Consider the following 18,795-nt stretch of genomic DNA (forward strand, 5'->3'; position numbering starts at 1 on the left):
TGGGTGCGCTTATGCGCACCCACTGACAAAACGAAACTTTCCCCGCTGGCAACACGAAAAAACCCCCTAGATGATTCTACCCGAATTGCCTGGGGTCTCGGGGGCTACACCCGCGGGTGCGCTCACGCGCACCTGTCGTCAAAACAAACCTAGATGATTCTACCCGAATCACCCGAGGGCTCAGGGGCTCCTGTCGGGTTCATAAACCCAGGGTCCCTCATGGACCGGCTTCTCAAACAAAGGCTTGGCCCAGCAGACAATGTTGCGAACGACGCGTAACTCCTAGGCCGGCCTAAATACCTAAATGATAGGCCAGAAGGGCAATCCAATCTTCGACCGGAAGGCCTAGCCGAGGAGGAATGGCGCCCACTTCCGACTCTAGCCCGCCTCTCCGACCGGAAGGCATCGCTAAGGAGGAACAGTGCTCACTTCTGACTCTGGCCCGCCTTCGGACGGCCTCTCCGACCGAAAGGCCTGGCCAAATACCACTTTCGACTCCGACCCACGTCTACGACCGAGGATGCGACGAACCCCTGCTTACAGCTCCTCTCTGACTGGCGCAATCAGAGCCGACTGGGACCAACCGACCGGGGACGCCCGCTCGGTGAGGACCAGAAAATGGACGGAGAAAGTAAGGCAGGGCACTCAAGTCAACCGCAATACCGAGGACCATACCCTGTACACTTGCAGGATAGTACCAACAGGGCATGTTAGAAGGGTACCCTACATCCTTCCTAGCAAGTCAAAACCCAAGCAGTGTTGTGGACGCCGACATTTGCCCTACAGTATTGTGGGCGCCATCAACTCCCATACCAGACAAACACAGTAAGACTCCCCCACATGCCTCTAGACATCAACAGTGTTGTGGGCGCCGTCATCTACCATACATGGTGAATACGGTAAAACCTTCCACATGCGTCTGACAACAACAGTGTTATGGGCGCCTACCATCATCTTGTACCTGGCGGCATGGGCAACAAGACTTAGTAGCATGCGTACTCTCTCTCTCTTGTAAGGCCGTCCCCTTCATCTATAAAAGGGGATGCGCTCTCTCCCAACAGATAGATCCCTCAGTTCACTTATATTGATTCACCCTCTGTAGCTTTAGACACTCTAAAGCTACACAGAACGCATGCTCGAACACTTAGCATATAGCGGAGCTCCCGTCGCTCTCGACCCTTCAGACCAGAGTCCGACCGGACCTCTTGTACCCCCATCTTTCTCTCTTCCGTTTGTAACCCCATAGCAAACTTCGAGCATTTGGGCTCAGGAATAAAGTCATCAACCGACTCAAACTGGACGTAGGGCACGTTGCCTGAGCCAGTATAAACCCTATGTCATTGAGTGCTAGGCCACCTCCGATCACAACGTACAACAAAACTACAAATATTTATGTGTTGGTCACTTTCTGCACCGACAAAAAAAATTTAAAAAAAAACTTGCAATGACGTGGGTACAGATCAGACAACCACATAGTAACTTCAGTTCTTAGTTTTTGGTTAATTTCAGTTCTCAGTTTTAGGTTAACTTTAGTTATCAGTTTCAGGTGCAATCCTGGACTCTTGGTAGTTATCCCAACAATGAAGACCTTAATGGGTTAAAGACCTATCTAACAAGTGTCTGAACTATCAAGTTGCAAAAAAATTTCAGAGTTTAGACAAAAATTCAGAGTTCGAGCTTTATTCATCTGTTATTAGTGTGAAAGATAAAGAAATCATTGGTGGGGGAGATGGATGGCAATGGGCTTTGGTTCTGCATGAATACTTGGTGGCGAAGTTGGTCCCTGAATCACACAATTAAGAATTGTAGTCATATACCAGGTGATGGCAACGCCGCTGGTGCGCTGGTCCCCGCTGGTCGTGGCTGATGAACTGAGGTGCGGCGACGTGGTGGGAACGGCATCGGTGCGTCGCGGTGGCAGCGGCTGGGCGAGATCGTCCGATAGCTTTGCGGTCGTGGGCGCAGGGGTTGCAGGAGCCGCGTCGCGTCCGGCAGTGGCCTGTCCGATGGCGGCAACGGCTTTGCGTGGTCGTCCTCGGTCGTCCGACGGCTTCGCGGTCATGGGCGCAGGGGTCGTAGGCGCCTTGTCGCGTCCGGTAGCGGCCTGTTTGACGGCGGCAGCGGCTTGGCGCGGTCACCCGACGGCTTCGCGGTCGCGGGCGCAGGGGTCGTAGGCGTCGCGTCGCGTCCAGCAGCGTCCGGTGGCGGTGGCTTGGCGAGGTCGTCCGGCGGCGGTTCCTTAGAGCGAGAGGAGCTGGGAGCTGGGCGTCGTGCGCGGGCGGTGATTCTCTCGAGCCAGACGAGCGGGGCAGGGGCTGCGGTTCCTTACCGAGAGGGGAGGCGGCGTGGGAGAAACTTTTTTTTCGAGCGACTTTTTTTTTACCGCGGCTTGACCACGAGAGGCGACTTTTTTTTCCCGAGCGACGCAATTAGGGAGGCAGGCCGATTAGTTTTGCGGAGACTATGACATTATGGTGGGGCGCCTTTGGTGTCCCAGCATAGCAGGTCCCAAGCCCTGGTAAAGGAGGAGGGTTGTGTTAGGCGTGGCGAGCCAATGTAAAAACTTAGCCACTTAAATGGAGATGAAACCCGAAAGAAAATCGTTGGGGCGTAACCCTCTTAGCGACGCGCCATATCGGAACCCGGGTATGGTGTTAAATGGGCAAGGGCCGGGTCGTCACCCCCGTGACGCGCCGTGTCGTGATCTGGGCATGGTGTCAAATAACCAAGGATCGGGTCGTCGCTTCCTTAGTGGCGCGCTACATCGGCGCCCGGGTGTAGTGAAAAATGAGCAAGGGTCTTCGCATCAGAGTCGACGGGTGCGAAGGGTAAGGAAGCTAGTCGAACCAACTAGGATCCGTTTAGGTAGTTGGAATGTAGGGTCACTTACAGGTAAGTTAAGAGAATTAGTTGATACCGCGACTAGGAGGCGTGTAAATATATTATGCGTTCAAGAGACTAAATGGAAGGGTCAGAAGGCGAAGGAGGTGGACAATACAGGTTTCAAGCTTTGGTACACAGGGACAGTCGCGAATAGAAATGGAGTAGGAGTTTTGATTGATAAGAGCCTCAAGAATGGTGTGGTGGGAGTGAGAAGGCAAGGAGATAGGATTATCTTAGTCAAGCTTGTCGTTGGTGATATGGTATTGAACGTAATTAGTGCGTATGCCCCCCAAGTAGGCCTCGACGAGAGTGTTAAGAGACAGTTCTGGGAAGACTTAGATGGCCTGGTTAGAGCTATACCTAGTAGTGAGAAGCTTTTTATAGGAGGAGATCTTAATGGACATGTAGGTACTACAAGCGCAGGTGTCGAGACAGTTCATGGAGGTTTTGGGTATGGTAGTAGGAATCAGGAGGGGGAGGAAGTTCTGGACTTCGCGGTAGCTTTTGACCTGATGATAGCCAACACTTTCTTTAGAAAGAGAGAATCTCATCTAGTGACCTTTAGTAGCGGGCAACACTGTAGCCAAATTGACTTTGTCCTCACAAGAAGAAAGGACAAACGAGCATGCTTGGATTGCAAGGTGATACCAGGGGAGTGTGTTGTTTCTCAACATAAGCTTTTGGTGGCAGATTTTCGTTTTCAGGTGCGTGCCCGTAGGGATAAACAAGCTAAGATTGAAAGAATAAAGTGGTGGAAACTGAAAGGGGAGACGTCAGAGGTATTTAGAGAAAGGGTTATCAAAGAGGGCTCTTGGAAGGAAGAAGACGATATAAACAATATGTGGGACAAGATGGCAACCAACATTCGGAAGGTAGCCTCAGAGGTGTGTGGAGTAACCAAAGGAAGGGGACGCGAGGCTAAAGATACTTGGTGGTGGAACGAGGAAGTTCAAAGGGCTATTAAGGAGAAGAAAGAATGCTATAGACTCTTGTACCATGACAGGAGTGCGGACAACATAGAGAAGTACAAGGTGGCAAAGAAGACTGCAAAGCGAGCTGTAAGTGTGGCAAAGGGTAGAGCGTACGAGGATCTTTACCAACATTTGAGTACGAAGGAAGGAGAGAAGGACATTTATAGGATGGCTAGGGTTCGTGAGAGAAAGACACGGGACTTCAACCAAGTTAAGTGCATTAAGGATGAAAGGGAGCATCTCTTGGTAAAGGAGGATGAGATCCGACATCGATGGCAAGAGTATTTTGACAAATTGTTCAATGGTGAGAATATGGACACAACCTTTCAGTTGGATGACTCTTTTGATGACACCAATAGACGCTTTGTGCGGAGAATCCAAGAATCTGAGGTCAGAGAGGCGTTGAAAAGGATGAAAGGAGGTAAGGCGATGTGACCGGATGGTATCCCAATCGAGGTGTGGAGATGCCTCGGGGACATAGCTGTAGCATGGTTAACCAAGCTGTTCAACCATATTTTTCGATCGAACAAGATGCCTGATGAGTGGAGGAGAAGTATATTGGTACCGATCTACAAGAATAAAGGGGATATTCAAAGTTGTACAAATTACCGGGGAATTAAGTTGATGAGCCATACTATGAAGCTATGGGAGAGAGTTATCGAGCATCGCTTGAGAGCAATAACGCGGGTCTCTATGAATCAATTTGGTTTCATGCCCGGAAGGTCAACCATGGAAGCCATTTTCTTAATAAGACAAGTTATGGAGCGGTATAGGGAGAAGAAGAAGGACCTACACATGGTTTTTATTGACTTGGAGAAGGCTTATGATAAAATACCAAGGAATGTTATGTGGTGGGCTTTGGACAAACATAAAGTCCCAACGAAGTATGTCGGGCTCATTAAGGACATGTACAACAATGTTGTGACTAGAGTTCGAACAAGTGATGGAGACACGGATGACTTCCCGATTAGGATAGGACTACATCAAGGGTCAGCTTTGAGCCCTTATTTGTTTGCTTTAGTGATGGATGAGGTCACAAGGGACATACAAGGGGACATCCCTTGGTGTATGCTTTTCGCGGACGATGTAGTGCTAGTTGATGAAAGCCGGACAGGAGTGAATCAGAAACTGGAGTTATGGCGGGAGACTTTGGAGTCCAAAGGTTTTAGACTTAGTAGAACTAAAACTGAGTATATGAGATGTGACTTCGACACTACTACTCGGGAGGAGGAAGATGTTAGTTTGGAAGGTCAAGTAGTGCCTATGAAGGATACTTTTCGATATTTAGGATCAATGCTACAGAGGGACGGGGATATTGATGAAGATGTTAGCCATAGAATCAAAGCAGGGTGGATGAAGTGGCGGCAAGCGTCTGGTGTCCTATGTGACAAAAGGGTACCACAGAAGCTAAAAGGCAAGTTTTATAGGACGGCGATTAGACCTGCTATGTTGTATGGTGCAGAATGTTGGCCTACGAAAAGACGACATATTCAACAACTAAGTGTCGCGGAAATGCGTATGTTGCGTTGGATTTGCGGTCATACAAGAAGGGATCGAGTTCGGAACGATGATATACGTGAGAGATTAGGGGTAGCGCCAATTGAAGAAAAGTTTGTCCAACACCGGTTGAGATGGTTTGGACATGTGCAACGGAGACCTCCAGATGCACCGGTGCGTAGTGGAATCCTAAGTCAGGATAGTAACGTGAAGAGAGGCAGAGGAAGACCGAAGTTGACTTGGGTAGAGGCAATAAAATGAGACTTGAAAGGATGCAATATACCTAAAGACTTAGCCTTAGATAGGAGTGCTTGGAAGACAGCTATTCACGTGCCTGAACCTTGATTGTTTCTGTTGGGTTTCAACTCTAGCCTACCCCAACTTGTTTGGGACTTAAAGGCTTTGTTGTTGTTGTTGTTGTTGTTGTTGTATGACATTTGGTTCTTTTTAGTTGTATAGAGAAGAGACAGAGAAGAGATAGAGATTCGTGTCATTCTCATTCTTCCATTACCCTCATGTATTTTTAGGTCTTATGAAATGTTCTGAATTAATCTACAAATGTTCCTGTTCTATGAAACATTATAACATGTACGAAATCCTCATTTTTCAGTTCTCCAGATGCCTGGAACTTTTATGAGATGTATGTAAGTGACAATGCTGGAAGGTTTCGAATCACAGAAGAACCTTTCTAGTTAATAGTCGTTATGCATTTTACATCATGATGTACAGTTGTAATCCCAGCAAAAAGTAGTAAAAACATGCTTACTGCAATCCTACTAGATGACTTGTACAGTTGTACTGGATTGAACATTCCTATGTATTATAATGGTTTTGAAACAAAATGTATCACTTTTTGTTGTAAACATAACTGTCTCACCTGACCTGGAAATGGATCCTAAGCATCATTCCTATTTCACACGTTTATTCAGGACGTTTCATTTACTTCTAAAGTTTCATTTGCAGCTTTGTACAGAGACAGCTTCATTTTCTACTTGAAACTATACTGGTGCCTTGTTTGGCATTCCCTATCTGCCAAGGCAAGTAGGCAACTGCCAGTAAATGGTACTTTCCCAGCATCCTATAAAGTTTCTGTGGAAATATGGTTCAAGGGAATTTGACAAAAGCTCCGTTCAAGCCACCAGTTATTTGAGTTGAGGAACTGTTGTTTTTTTTGGTGAAGCAAGCTTTGAATCTGATCAATGGCTTGAAGCTCAAGGCCAAATGTCCGTCGCACAACTGGTCACCTCGTTGGACTTTCGATTATCCAGACTCTCTAGGCTTGCAGTGCTTTGTACTGGTGAGTTTTGTACTTGTGGAGCTGCGGTTGGACCTCTGAACGCATCACTCCCTAGTAAATCCAACCCTGTGGTTGTGAGCGTATTCAAAGCTTGGCACATCTTTCTTGAGTTCAGATATGGTGCCAGGCCAAGGTCGCCTAGGCCACAAGATATAGCACTTCTCGCTACCATATCCTCTGCCATCTTTACCTGCAATTCAAACGGATTGGTTAGACTGTTAGAGAGTCGCAACATTTGTGATGGTTCAGTGGTTGTGGCAGCTGTTTCTGCGAGAAGCGAACTGCTCACCTTGACTCTTAACGCTTCTACATCGGATTTGAGGATTCTGTTGTCTGTGACTGCAGTATTGAACTGCTGGTTGGCCTCTGAAAGTTGCTGGAACAATGTTGCATGTTCACCTTTAAGTCGTTCAACCTGATTATGAGGGAACATATCAGTGTGCATCCGATAAAATTCACAGCATCACATCCTTAGTTGGAAGTCATTCCTGGCCAAGTGGTTATGGTACCTGTGACTCAAGTTCAGACAATTGCGCCTGTTTTCTCCGCCTAGACCGTCGCGCAGACTCCCTGTTGGACACCATCCTGAAATTTACAAGAACAATGCATCCACATCAAGACGTAAGCTCACTGTTCAGACATTTGTTGGAAACTTGCATGATTTCGCCGCGGGCTTGATCTATTCTTACCTTCTTATTCGCTTCGTTTCAATGGATTTGTTGCCTCGCTCATATGGAACTCCCTCTACCTCGTAGAGTGATTCGCTGTCGGAGTCTGACTCGCTTTCAAGAGCATGGTTAGCTGAGGTGGTTGCCCCGGGGCTGGCTGTGACCAGGACAACATGGCAGGTGAGCATTATTTGCCATCAGCCTAATTTGGATGTTTTTTAGAATTCCGCATAATTCAGATGTGATCATTCTCTAAATCGATTCGACTAGCTGTCAACATATATTCAAATAGGCCTGTTTAGCAGGCAAGAATTTCCCTAGAATTTGGACAGCTGAAAACACTGAGCTGTTAAAATCCCATAGAATTCATACGCAAAGTGTAAATGGTTGATGGTTGTCATTCACATATCTAATCATCAGTTGATCACAATTAGTCTATAATTTGTACAGAGATAAGAGCATTTGACGACATAGTGAAATTCCAGTTTGTATAGATTGCAGGGGCAGGGCTGTATGTGCCTTACCGGAGATGGACGCCGCCCGCGACATGTCTGGGTTCGGCGTGCGGACGCTCCCATACCACCAACTGCTGTCATCCATGGTGTTCTGCTCGGGCACAAGCAGATCTTGGGTTAATGATGAAATCACAGGCAAGCGTAGCGAACTCTACCTATCCTCTTTGTAAGCGGAGATGCATTTTCAGTTGCAAGAGCTGCTGCTGCTGCTGCAATCGCATTGCTCGTGGCTGGCAGTGCTCACCGAGTCGGCGAAACCGACGCCGGGCAGGGCGCCGCCAGGCGAGAACACGCCGCTCCCTCCGGGCTCGCCTGGTCCGCCGCACCCGGGATTGCTACGCCCGGCGGCGGCGCGGGCGTCGGCGCCGCTCTCCCGGATGAACGCCTCCAGCTGCAGCTCCGACGCGCACTTCTTCATCCCGCCTGCCTGCCGGTGCGCCGCGACGTGCCGGTGGAGCGACTGTTGACGCCGACCGCACCTGTGCCTGAGTCCCCCCCGTCCCGGCGTGGTGGTGTCGCGTCGCCGGCCGGCGTGTCGACGTGCTTTTGAAGGGGGCGGGCGGGGCGCGGACAGAAATCCGGTGGTGGTACGTGGAAAGGTCAGTTCGGGTGCTGGGGGATAAACCACCTCGTCAAATGGATGGTGACGCGGGATGACTCGGATCCGCGTCGGCCTTGGCGAGGCAACGACGCCGATGCGGGGCACGCCCGTGGCCGCCGACAGGAGGGCCCCGCGTCCGGTGGGCCGTGGCTGTCACGGTACAGGGGTCGGTGGGACGAGGCGGCGGCGACTGCCCCGTCCGACTGTCCGAGTCGGCACGGGGCTCGGGATCCGCCTCGTGGGGGCCTGGGGGGCCCCCGGCCCGGCCTCCGCGTCCGCGCGGCCACACGATCCGCGCGGCCTGGTGAGTGGGCGATGATGTGGCGCGGGTTGACCGGGGCAAGGGACGGAGACGCACTCGTGGAGCTGCGTCGGACGGGACAGCGGCTGCCGGGCTTTTCGAAGCGATCCTGCGCCAGCGGCGTGAGTGAGAATGGATGGCCTCGGTGGTCGGCAACTAGGTAAAAGATCCTTGTGAACTTGTGATGATCCTCAGATAGTCCGGCTCCTTTCTTTTCCGAGAGGCGGTAGTGGTTCGATTGTTTTCGTTATCCGGAGGCCGATCAGATCAGGGTTTACCGGCCTACTTGATCTTGATGTGTGTTGTTCAATTGCAGTGGAGCCGTGGCCATTAGCAATCAGAGACACGCACGGGTGACACGCCATAGGACGGGAGGTCGGTTGGTTGGTTGCATATCGTGGTAGTAATTCGAATGCTGCCGATAGTACAGTAGTTATGATATTTCCATCTGCTAAAAAACTAGGAGCAATTAGGGTCGTGTGTGTTGCGTATGTAGTTGACACCGGGGGATTTAGGATCTCGTTTGTCAACGGAAATCGGAAGAAACTTAAGCTATAAGCAATCTATAAGAAAATTACTTCTCAGTTTGGTGTCGAATGAAATGTTGTGCTAGGTGGAATATGCCCATCCGGATTTAAGTTCTCGACTTAACACTGGTATTCGTATTTTTCTGGATTTATTCCAGGATCTAGGATTTAACGATGTTGTGTTTTTCAGTGATAGACGACGTTCCCGTCGACAGCGAGACGTCTGTGGTGACTTCGTCAATCTCAAGATGTGTCGGCACAGCCTTTCGGAGATGCTTATCGGGATAGGGTTTACGTACGTGTATTTATAAAAGTAGGTGTGCGTGCGTGTTGAGCGTCTGCATCTGTACTTGTGTAATTCGTAAAAAAACAAATTATTGTATTAATTGGTACGTCTAATGTTTATAGGAGTGAGCGTGCTAGCCATGGTACACGGACACCACACACACACAACGTTTGCACCGAAACCACACTGTTTTCTCTATTCGGAGTGCGACTGCAGCTCGCCTGGTGGTCGCGACGCCGCCGCCGGCTCTCCGTCGCTCAAGAACGACGAGGCGGTGCTGCTGTCGTCGGCGTTGTCGCGCTCCCGGAGCTCCTCGATGCGCGCGAGCGCCTCCTCGAGGCCCCAGCGCCGGCCCACGTCGGGCTCGCAGAAGCCGAGCCCGACCTGGAGCAGCTTCACCATCTGGCCCTCGCCGCTCCGCGTCCCCCGCATGTCGTTGTCGAACACCTCGCAGGTCCACTCCTCCCGCACCACCGAGTTGACCCACCCGGCGAGCTCGATGCCCGCGCGGCCCTGCCGGAGGTAGTTGGCGGGGAACTTGCCCGTCAGCACCTCCAGGATGAGGATGCCCAGGCTCCACACGTCGCTCTTCCGGCTCGGGCGCCCGCCCTGCGCCGCGCCGCGTGCTGCCAGCGCGTAGTCGCTCAGCAGCGGCTCGCAGGTGGCGTCCAGCAGGACGTTGGAGGACTTGAGGTGCCCGTGCGGCACCATCAGCATCGGCAGCTCCTCGTACAGGTGCGCCAGCCCGCGCGCCACGCCCTTGATGATCTTCAGACGCTTCGGCCAGTCCAGCGGCGGCAGGCTCGACCTCGCCCCTGCAAATTCCATTGCATCGCATTGCTTGCACATCATCAGTCACGCCGCAGCGACAATTCGATCAGTGTATGTCTCGCGTTGCTTGCTTACCGCCATGGAGCACGTGAGCCAGGCTGCCGTTCGCCATGTAGTCCGTGATGAGGAGCTTCTCCTCCTTCTTGTAGAGGTAGGCGATGACGGGGAGGAGGTTGGGGTGGACGAGCTGCCCCAGCCGGCGCATGTGCTCCGAGAAGTCCTCGCGCCCGACGCCGTTCATGTCCTTGAACCGCTTCACTACCAGGGACGGCCCGTCCAGCAGGGTCGCCTTGTAGGACGCGCCGAAGTTGGCCGCTGCCCAGCACCTCGGCGGAGGCGCGGAGCAGGTCCTCCAGCTCGAACCGCGCCCGCCCCTCCTGGATGAACACCAGCTTCCCGTGGTCGTCCCGCCGACCGCCGCGCTTCCCGGCCGCGGGCGTCACCACGCCGCCGTGCTGATCCATGCCACCCTGCGGTCACGAACGTTACTTTGCATCGATATAGACGAACGTCAACAGCAGATTGAACCGGGCTGGCAGGTGCACACGCTGCCGTGTGCATACCTTCTCGATCTTGACGGCCGGAGCAGAGGTGACCTTGGCGGCGTCGGGGCTACCGCCTTGTGTTTCAGTGCCTCCGGCATTGCGTGACTCGTTGCGGCGGGCCTGGACCGCCGCGATGACGCCGGCAACTGCCAGGACCGCGCCGATCGCGACCACCACGATGGCGATGGTGATAAGTACATTCATGCTCCTGGATGAAGATGACGAGGACTTGGAAGGGGAAGGGCATGGAGTGCCGACCAAGTCGCCACAGAGAAGTTTGTTCCCTGAAGATTTCAATGACAAGGTTTGGATCAGAGGGCATGTGAGGCAAGGACCAAAGATGAACACTTTAAGAATTAACTACTGTACTGTTTGGTTGGCAAATGTAAACGCAAATGTAAACGAAATCGAATTACCCTGGGACCGTAAACAATGAATCAAATCACGGATTTTGTTTGGATTTGGACGGTAATGGAATCAGCTGAGTGCACGAGCTGCACGACGACGCTGAGCGACCAATCTTCAGGGAGCGACGAACGCACGACGACGGAGTCCACTCACCTAGCGACGAACCTGGCCGGTGCTGGAGCCGCGACGAGCAGCATGTGCAGGTCCACCTCGCTCCCACCGCATCAGCCCTTGGCCTTGACATTCCCGGTGGCCGCCGTGATTCTTCCGATCACGGCCCCCCACAGCACCGCCGCTGCCAGGCACGACATCAGGCGCCGCGAGGACCACCACCACCTCTTCACGATGTAGCGGCGGCGACGTTGAATCCGGGCCCAAGCTTGTCCCCGGGGGTGGGGAGGACGAACATCTTGGGGTCGCCAACTTCGTGGGGAGCGGCGTGAGTTCGCTGTTGGACCGTGGAGCACGCGAGGGAGGAGTTGACGCGGATCTTGAACTTGAAGCCCCTCGTCGACCACGGCTGCATCTATGGAATCGCGAGGCGAGGAAGAGGAAGCGCCCTAGTCCTATTGCGGCGGCGGCGGTATCGGATAAGGCCGGGTTTAGTTGCAAAAAATTTCGTCACAAACTATCACATTAAATCTGGCGGCATATACATAGAGTATTAAATATAGATGAAAAAAACTAATTGTATAATTTAATTAGAAATCGCGAGAGGAATGTTTTAAGACTAATTAGTTCATGATTAGCCATAAGTGCTACCGTAACTAACATGCGCTAATGATTGAATTAATTAGGCTTAATAAATTCGTCTCGTAGTTTCCAGACGAGCTATGTAATTAGTTTTTTTTATTAGTATCCGAACACCCCTTCCGACATCTCCGAAATATCCGATGTGACATCCAAAAATTTTCATTTCGCGAACTAAACACCCCCTAAAGCAAGCTTGGGATGTCCGGGATCGAAATTGAATAGGCTGTAATTGGATTACAGGGTATCTAATATAGGGACAAGTCCAACCAAACAACAGTAACAATATCCATTACTCTATGTAATCCAATTACGTTCCATTTAGTTGAACCAAACACCATGTACATGCTAGCGGTAATATTCTAAGCTCAATTGCTCATCTCTCGTTGTAAAATGAAATGGAATTTCAGTAGCGTTTCAGTGTGCAGTGGAAGCACCAACAGATTCACATGCTACTTCCTCCGCTTCAAAATACTGTATAGGATGTACTAGGATTAAAAAAAATCCAACTTCATAAAATTTGACCAGTATTCAGATTATATACACCATTAGTTAATAAAAGCTACATGAGTTGATTCACATTACATGTATCTTCTATTATGATTTGATTTTGTAGCAATTGATGATACTTGCTCCGTCAGGGAAAAATGCAAGTCTAAAATTCCAATGAGGAATTAATCAAAAGTGGAAAAGTCACACTACTGTCATGCTTGTGGGAGCATACAAGAATGGTAGATTAGTATTACCTCTTTCCTGGGAATATAAGCCAGCTTACAAATTCTAGAACATATTATGTGGTAAACCAAATGGCCATGTTATGTGACCCATCCTGGTTACCATGTTTGGGTTGGTAATAGAAATTAATGGTAGATATGCATATAAAATGTTACATTTTTAAAACTGAGTTCGAGGGAATTTTGAACGCTTGGATATTTCAGGACAGAAGAAGTAGCAAACACAGGAATGCCGACTAGTGGGGGAAAGAAGCGGTTTTATGAAAAAATTTTAGATAATGGGACCCATATAAAGATGATCCGGCCCCGTTCGCTTGACTGATAAGCCAGGCTGAAAAGTACCGTTGACTGATTTGTTGTGAGAGAAAAATAATATTCGTTCCTTGAAAAAGTATGTCTCATAACACAAGCGAACATGGATACCCACACTACCCACCTACAATGTCTACATTTGCGTTCTTTTTGGGACATAACTTGGACCATAGAATTGCATGTTTTTTCTAGGACAGAGGGAATATATTGCAGGAGTAGTTGATAGTGAAAGTCTGCTTCCAAAGATTTCTCCTGACACTAACAATATACCTTATAATAGGAAATGGGGTTATTAGCAGTGAATATTACAAGCATTAAGTACCACAACTATTCCATTTGTTCCTCAATTGTGCTATGTTACATTCCACATATTTTTTCATAGTATAATATAAACTTGTGATAACTGAACTACCGCCAGTAGAATTACAATAGCTATGTTTTTTTCCTAAGAAAATTATCAGTAAATTATAACCACATAAATGATTTAAATATTTGGAGATCCTTTTCTATTATCACACCAAAGGTAAGACTAGACAGGGAATGAGTTGTACTATGTTGATTCTAAGGGGTGAGTTCAAGACATATATTCTTAGGCCTAGCACGAATCTGGTTTCTTGAAGAAACATTTATGGGGAGGAATCGATTTGACTTTGCTATGAAATAGGGTTTTTAGGCTTATGGTCTCTAAGATGTATAGTCTGAAAAATGTTTCTAACTATGACTCCGGATCATGGAACAATTTGCTATGAATTCTTCTGTTTCTGGAGCAAATTAGTTTGGAAAACCCTATCAAACACAAACTTAATGTCTTTGTCCTGGGTATTTTTACTCATACAACACCTGATTTAGGCACCGTTTGGCGTAGCTCCTGCAAGCTCCGGCTCCGGCTCCCCACACCCTGCTGCGCACTGTACGCCATCGTAGATCACTATGCCGGTTGAAAAAAGGGATCCAGCTCCGGTAGACCCAAGAGAGGAACTAGAGGAGCTGTTGTGCAGAGGCTTCTCCTGGCTCTACTACAGTAGGAGAGCCGGAGCCTCCCAGAGCCGCAACAAACACAGCCTTATGGTCCATCGACCCAATGATGCAATGACTCACCTCACTACATAACCCTAGGAATCCTTCACATCCTTGTCCTAACTCTAGAATCATGTAGAGCGACAAACATGATGCTTCTTATGCTCACAACTCGCCTATTATTGCCTTCACCAAGGTGCGATTGAGCCCCCATTCTCACTCCAATATCTCATAATCAGCTCAAGTTGCTTTCGCCACTGTGCCTTCTTGCCACCCGCGATCCTTCCTCATCTCTAGACGCTCCTTGCCACCTGAACCGCTGCCAAGACTGATCCTAGTTCAGTAGGTTGTTGTTGTGATGCCTCCACCTCTAGTGGCGAAGACACCGGCCGCGACCCAAGGCGGCTGCTCGGGCTTGTCGTCAAAGTGCAAAGGGATTTTTTTTGTTTGTATCGAAGAGAGACACTACTATATATTTGTAGGTTAATATTTCTGCATAATAAGAATCGTCTAAGCTCTTAGGAGTTTCTGGCTCCACCCTTGTCCACCCCCATGCTCGGGTGGCATCACCTGAACACTATACACTCGTTATTGCGCAGAAGAAAAGCATCATAATCATCTTCTCATAAAATCAAGTGTTCCAATGTTCGACTTATATTATTATAGTTAGGATTCCCCTTCTTAAAACATGTAACATTGATTCTATATATTTTTAAGCTATGGTTGTTTCTGTGCAGAGCCAGGTTGGATTCAACCGATACGTTTGGCCATGTTCGATCTTTGACTTAGTTAGATGCAAAGCAATAATATATTCATTCATCTTTGGATGATGCACCATGACCTTAGAAACAACTTTGTTTTTTTCAAGCTTTTTTGGAGCCCATGACTTTCTTGGTTTTTTTAGGCTACCTAGCCAACCAGGTTTTGCTAAAACACAATTTAAATTAAAATCAGGTACCGACCACAGGGCATGCATATAAAGAGAAACTTAAACCCAAAGTAGTTTCCAGTATCACATACAACTAAATAAATAAATCCTAGTACTACTAAAGTACTAATTGCATACCCATGATCCCATCAGCAACACATCCGCAGAGAACTCTTCTAAAGTACTTCATAAAAAAATGGCAAAATTTGCCAAACAAGAAACAGAGAAAACGTAACCATTGCATGCATCAAAGAGAAACTCCATGTCAAGGACATGAAAGCCATGACGAACTAACTCACCTTGGAGTTGGACATTGGCGCCTAACTTCCGGAGCCCTTACGGGATAGGCCCGGAGAAGTTGTTGTTGGAGAGGTCGACGGCCAGGAGATGGCCGGACGAGGCAATGGAGCTCGGTATCGGCCCGGAGAAGGCGTTCCCGGCGAGGTTAAGCTTCTGAAGCCCCCTCAGGGCCGCGAACGCGCCGTCGGGGATCTCCCCGGCGAGCCTGTTCTGGTACAGGAAGAAGAACCTGAGCGCGGGGAGCGCGGACACGTCCGGGAACGCGCCCGTGAGGTTGTTGTTGCTGAGGCTGAGCGAGCGCAGGCCCTGGAGCGGCGCGAGCAGGGCCAGGTCCGGCGCGGCGCCTTGCAGCTGGAGGCCCTCCAGCTGCAGGACCACCACTCGGCCATTGATGCACTGCTTCACTCTAGGCCAGTTCGTCGCGTTGACGTCGCCCACTGGTTCAGCTCCCCCGGCGGGCCGCCGTCCGGCCCCCGCAGCGCCGCCCTGAACTCGTTCAGCACGTCGGCCTCCGACTTGGCCTGAGCCGCCACGGGGACGGTGCACGCCGCGAGGACGAGCGCCGCGGCGGAGGCCGCCTCGCCGGCCATGGACGCGGGAGGCGGAGACGATGTGTGGGCGTGCGTGGAAGCGTGCGGCGCACTAGCGCTGGCGGCGACGTGCTCAAGGGGTGGAGAGGGTGCGCATGGCGCAAGGAGGCGGGCGGACAGCGGACACGGCTCCCGCGCCGGCCTCGTGGCGAGCTAAGAATAGGGGCGCGGGCTGCGTTACCGAGGCGGGCTCGTTTGGGAGTCGTCGCTGCGACCGCAACGTCTTTCTTGTTGCCGTCGTTGGCTCACGCAGGCTGTCAGCTGTTGATTAGGAGTAGACCGCATCAGTAACGAATGGAGTAGTATACTAGTATTCGAAGCTTCTGAAGATTTCATCAGCGACGCAAGTCTGGTGCCAGCCCCCAGCGGACGAACTTGAAACCCAGCTCAACTTTTCTTCTCATATTTCTACTGGACCCTAAATTTTCACTGTCATTTACAGCGTGGAAATGGGGTACATTTTTTTACAAGCGGTTTGGAACTAGCACACGCAAATTTTAGTACTTTTTCATTCAAGCAGCTGTTGTGCCCGTAGCACTGCGAATCGAGCGGTGAAACCGACGTACTCCGAAAGAGAAATGTAAGCATAAAGTTAAAGAAGTTGCTATATTCGAAGTGTCTGAATTTTCAAGATTTTTTGGATAATAACTTTACACAATCAAAAAACAACTTACAAGAGATAATTTATAGTTTTTCTCTAGCCAAACAGCGACCGACAGCGGTGTGAGATTGCCACGCGAGCTGCACAGACAACTTCTGCGTGACACGTGTTGTTCAGTTGATCCTTGCAGAGCTGTAAAGAGTCGTCTGACCTGTGGAGACGTTTCACTTGGTGTCCGTGCATTCGCACTCGTTTTTTCAACCGATGCACACTCACCGTCTACCTACCAACCGAATCACCGACGCACGCTAAGGTAAACGAGAACCGTACTGCACTGCACCTGCAGCCCTGCACCCATCCATAGCTATTTTTTAGTGTCCTAATGATGGAATAAACGAGACGCACGACACGGCACGGTGGCCTCACGTTTCAGGCTTTCAGATAAGCCAGGATTCCAGCTCCGTGCGCCCGAGTCGCGGCCACGATTTCGTTCGGCGACGCGAGCGAGAGCATGCCATCCTCGAAGTCGTTATCTGCAATTTTGCATTCTGCATCCGGGTTAACAAAAATGCACGATGAGAACGAGGGGTGTGTCCTTATGTTATGCGATGTATGGGAGCCGAAGCAGATGTTTTTGCCGGGAGTAAAATGCTTTGTTCCCTCGCTACTATCACGACTAGCTATGCGTGTTCCGGCGACATATTTATTCTACAAAGGATATGCGGCGTGTACCTTGGTTTCGATCACGGTGTGATGACGTTCTGCTAGCAAATAATATTCGTAGATACGCATTTTGTTGGAAATATCTAGGCTTGGCTCAATTCTGATTCAATCAAACATGTCTCTAGGGAAATTTTACGGAACTTGAAAAAAAAACAATCCTTCTTTTAGTAAGATCTAATTAATAGTTGAAAAATACGGTACTTGAAAAAAAAACAAGTCTTTCGTTTAGTAAGATCTAATAGTTGAAAAATAAGAGGAACCCGTTAAAAGAAACTTAAATTATAGGCCAAAAACTGTTTGTTTTCATTTATAATTAGGATATCGGTGAAAAAAGCGAGACTCCTACTAAATGCTTTGATTATTTCTGACTTTTCTAGCCACGGCTTCCAAACTTTGAACTAGCACGACCGAGAATCGAGAAAATTCTCATGGTACGATGATCATAAGTGAAAGGCACCGGTGATTGCACGATTGTTTACTCAATTTGTCATCCAAGTTCACTCCGAAAGGCCCTTGTAGGTGGGCGACGCTGAGCCTCGGCCAGCGGCGAGCGCTGGCGTCTTAACCGTGTCTCCCTCAAAGTAGTCGGGTCGGCGTCTAGCGCTCGTATTTTTGCCATAGCGTATCGTGTCATGAGCGGCAGAATAGGGCAAGCGGACGGCTGGGCTGCAGGCGGGTAGGCAGGGGCCATGGACACATCACACGTTCACATGGCCTTCGTGCTAGTACCTACGCAGCTGAGGGTCACTTGATACTAAATTCTACCGTCAAATATCTTGGAAATAAGGGCGTTGCTAATTTTCAAGCGACGGTGACCATCAATTTCAAATCCAACGGCTGTCCTCTTTTTAGGCACCGCTTATCTTCCACCTAGCGACAGCACGTCCACACCGGCCGCTCCTCGCCCCCACCGTCCCACCACGGCGCAATAAGGTCTCTAGTTTTCAACAACTAGCAAATGAGTCGATTTCCGAGGCTTGGAAACAAATGCAATATTATGTTTCTATATGCCCACACCATGGCATGGAAGACTGGCTTTTGATCCAGAACTTCTATCATGAGTTAGTGCTGTTAGATAGGGGTCATTTAGATGCTGCTGCTGGTGGAGCATTCTTTTCGCTATGTTGCGGATGCAAATACGCTGATCAAGAAGATGGTCTCCAACCAAGGATGGAGTGATGACCGACTCTAACCCCATAAATGAGGTATGCATTCAATTAAAGAAGTTGACATGCTTGCAGCTAAGATGGATCTGCTTGCATAGCGAGTAGAACATTATGAGAAGATGAGTGCCCAAAAGACACTCAAAGCCATGGATTCCCACATGACTTATGAAGTCTGTGGAGATGTTGGATATTTAGGAAATTCCTGTCCCGAGACCCAGGAAGATCTCAACTTCGTCAACACCAACAATGGGTTTCATCCACAATAATATCAAGGATGGAATCAGTGCTCCAACAATCAAGGAGGTAACAATTATTACTCTTCTCAACGTGTGAATAGTCAAGGT

At 49.4% G+C, this 18,795-nt stretch overlaps 1 protein-coding gene and 1 pseudogene across 1 annotated transcript; both read right to left on the reverse strand.

Moving 5' to 3' along the window:
• Positions 1–6,150: 6,150 nt before the first annotated feature.
• On the reverse strand, positions 6,151–8,460 carry LOC136527552 (bZIP transcription factor RISBZ5-like). The gene is made up of 6 exons (XM_066520323.1): positions 8,076–8,460; positions 7,841–7,922; positions 7,338–7,473; positions 7,158–7,233; positions 6,938–7,063; positions 6,151–6,838 (listed from the first exon to the last, which is right to left on the reverse strand). The coding sequence occupies exons 1-6, from the start codon at positions 8,247–8,249 to the stop codon at positions 6,563–6,565; spliced, it is 870 nt and encodes a 289-aa protein (XP_066376420.1). The 5' UTR covers positions 8,250–8,460; the 3' UTR covers positions 6,151–6,562.
• A 1,072-nt stretch (positions 8,461–9,532) lies between these two features.
• Positions 9,533–16,139, reverse strand: LOC136527550 (pollen receptor-like kinase 4; annotated as a pseudogene).
• Between the last annotated feature and the right edge of the window lie 2,656 nt (positions 16,140–18,795).

Source organism: Miscanthus floridulus, chromosome 19 (assembly GCF_019320115.1).
Source record: "Miscanthus floridulus cultivar M001 chromosome 19, ASM1932011v1, whole genome shotgun sequence".
NCBI lineage: Eukaryota > Viridiplantae > Streptophyta > Magnoliopsida > Poales > Poaceae > Miscanthus > Miscanthus floridulus.

What these genes read in the sequence shown, in the direction of transcription:
- LOC136527552 (XM_066520323.1), bottom strand. Translation starts at nt 8,249, where the DNA reads ATGAAGAAGTGCGCGTCGGAGCTGCAGCTGGAGGCGTTCATCCGGGAG. An exon ending in GCGGGCGGCGTCCATCTCCG is followed by an intron (nt 7,474 to 7,840) that starts GTAAGGCACATA and finishes TCCTGGTCACAG; the next exon opens with CCAGCCCCGGGGCAACCACC. An exon ending in GAAACGAAGCGAATAAGAAG is followed by an intron (nt 7,234 to 7,337) that starts GTAAGAATAGAT and finishes TGTAAATTTCAG; the next exon opens with GATGGTGTCCAACAGGGAGT.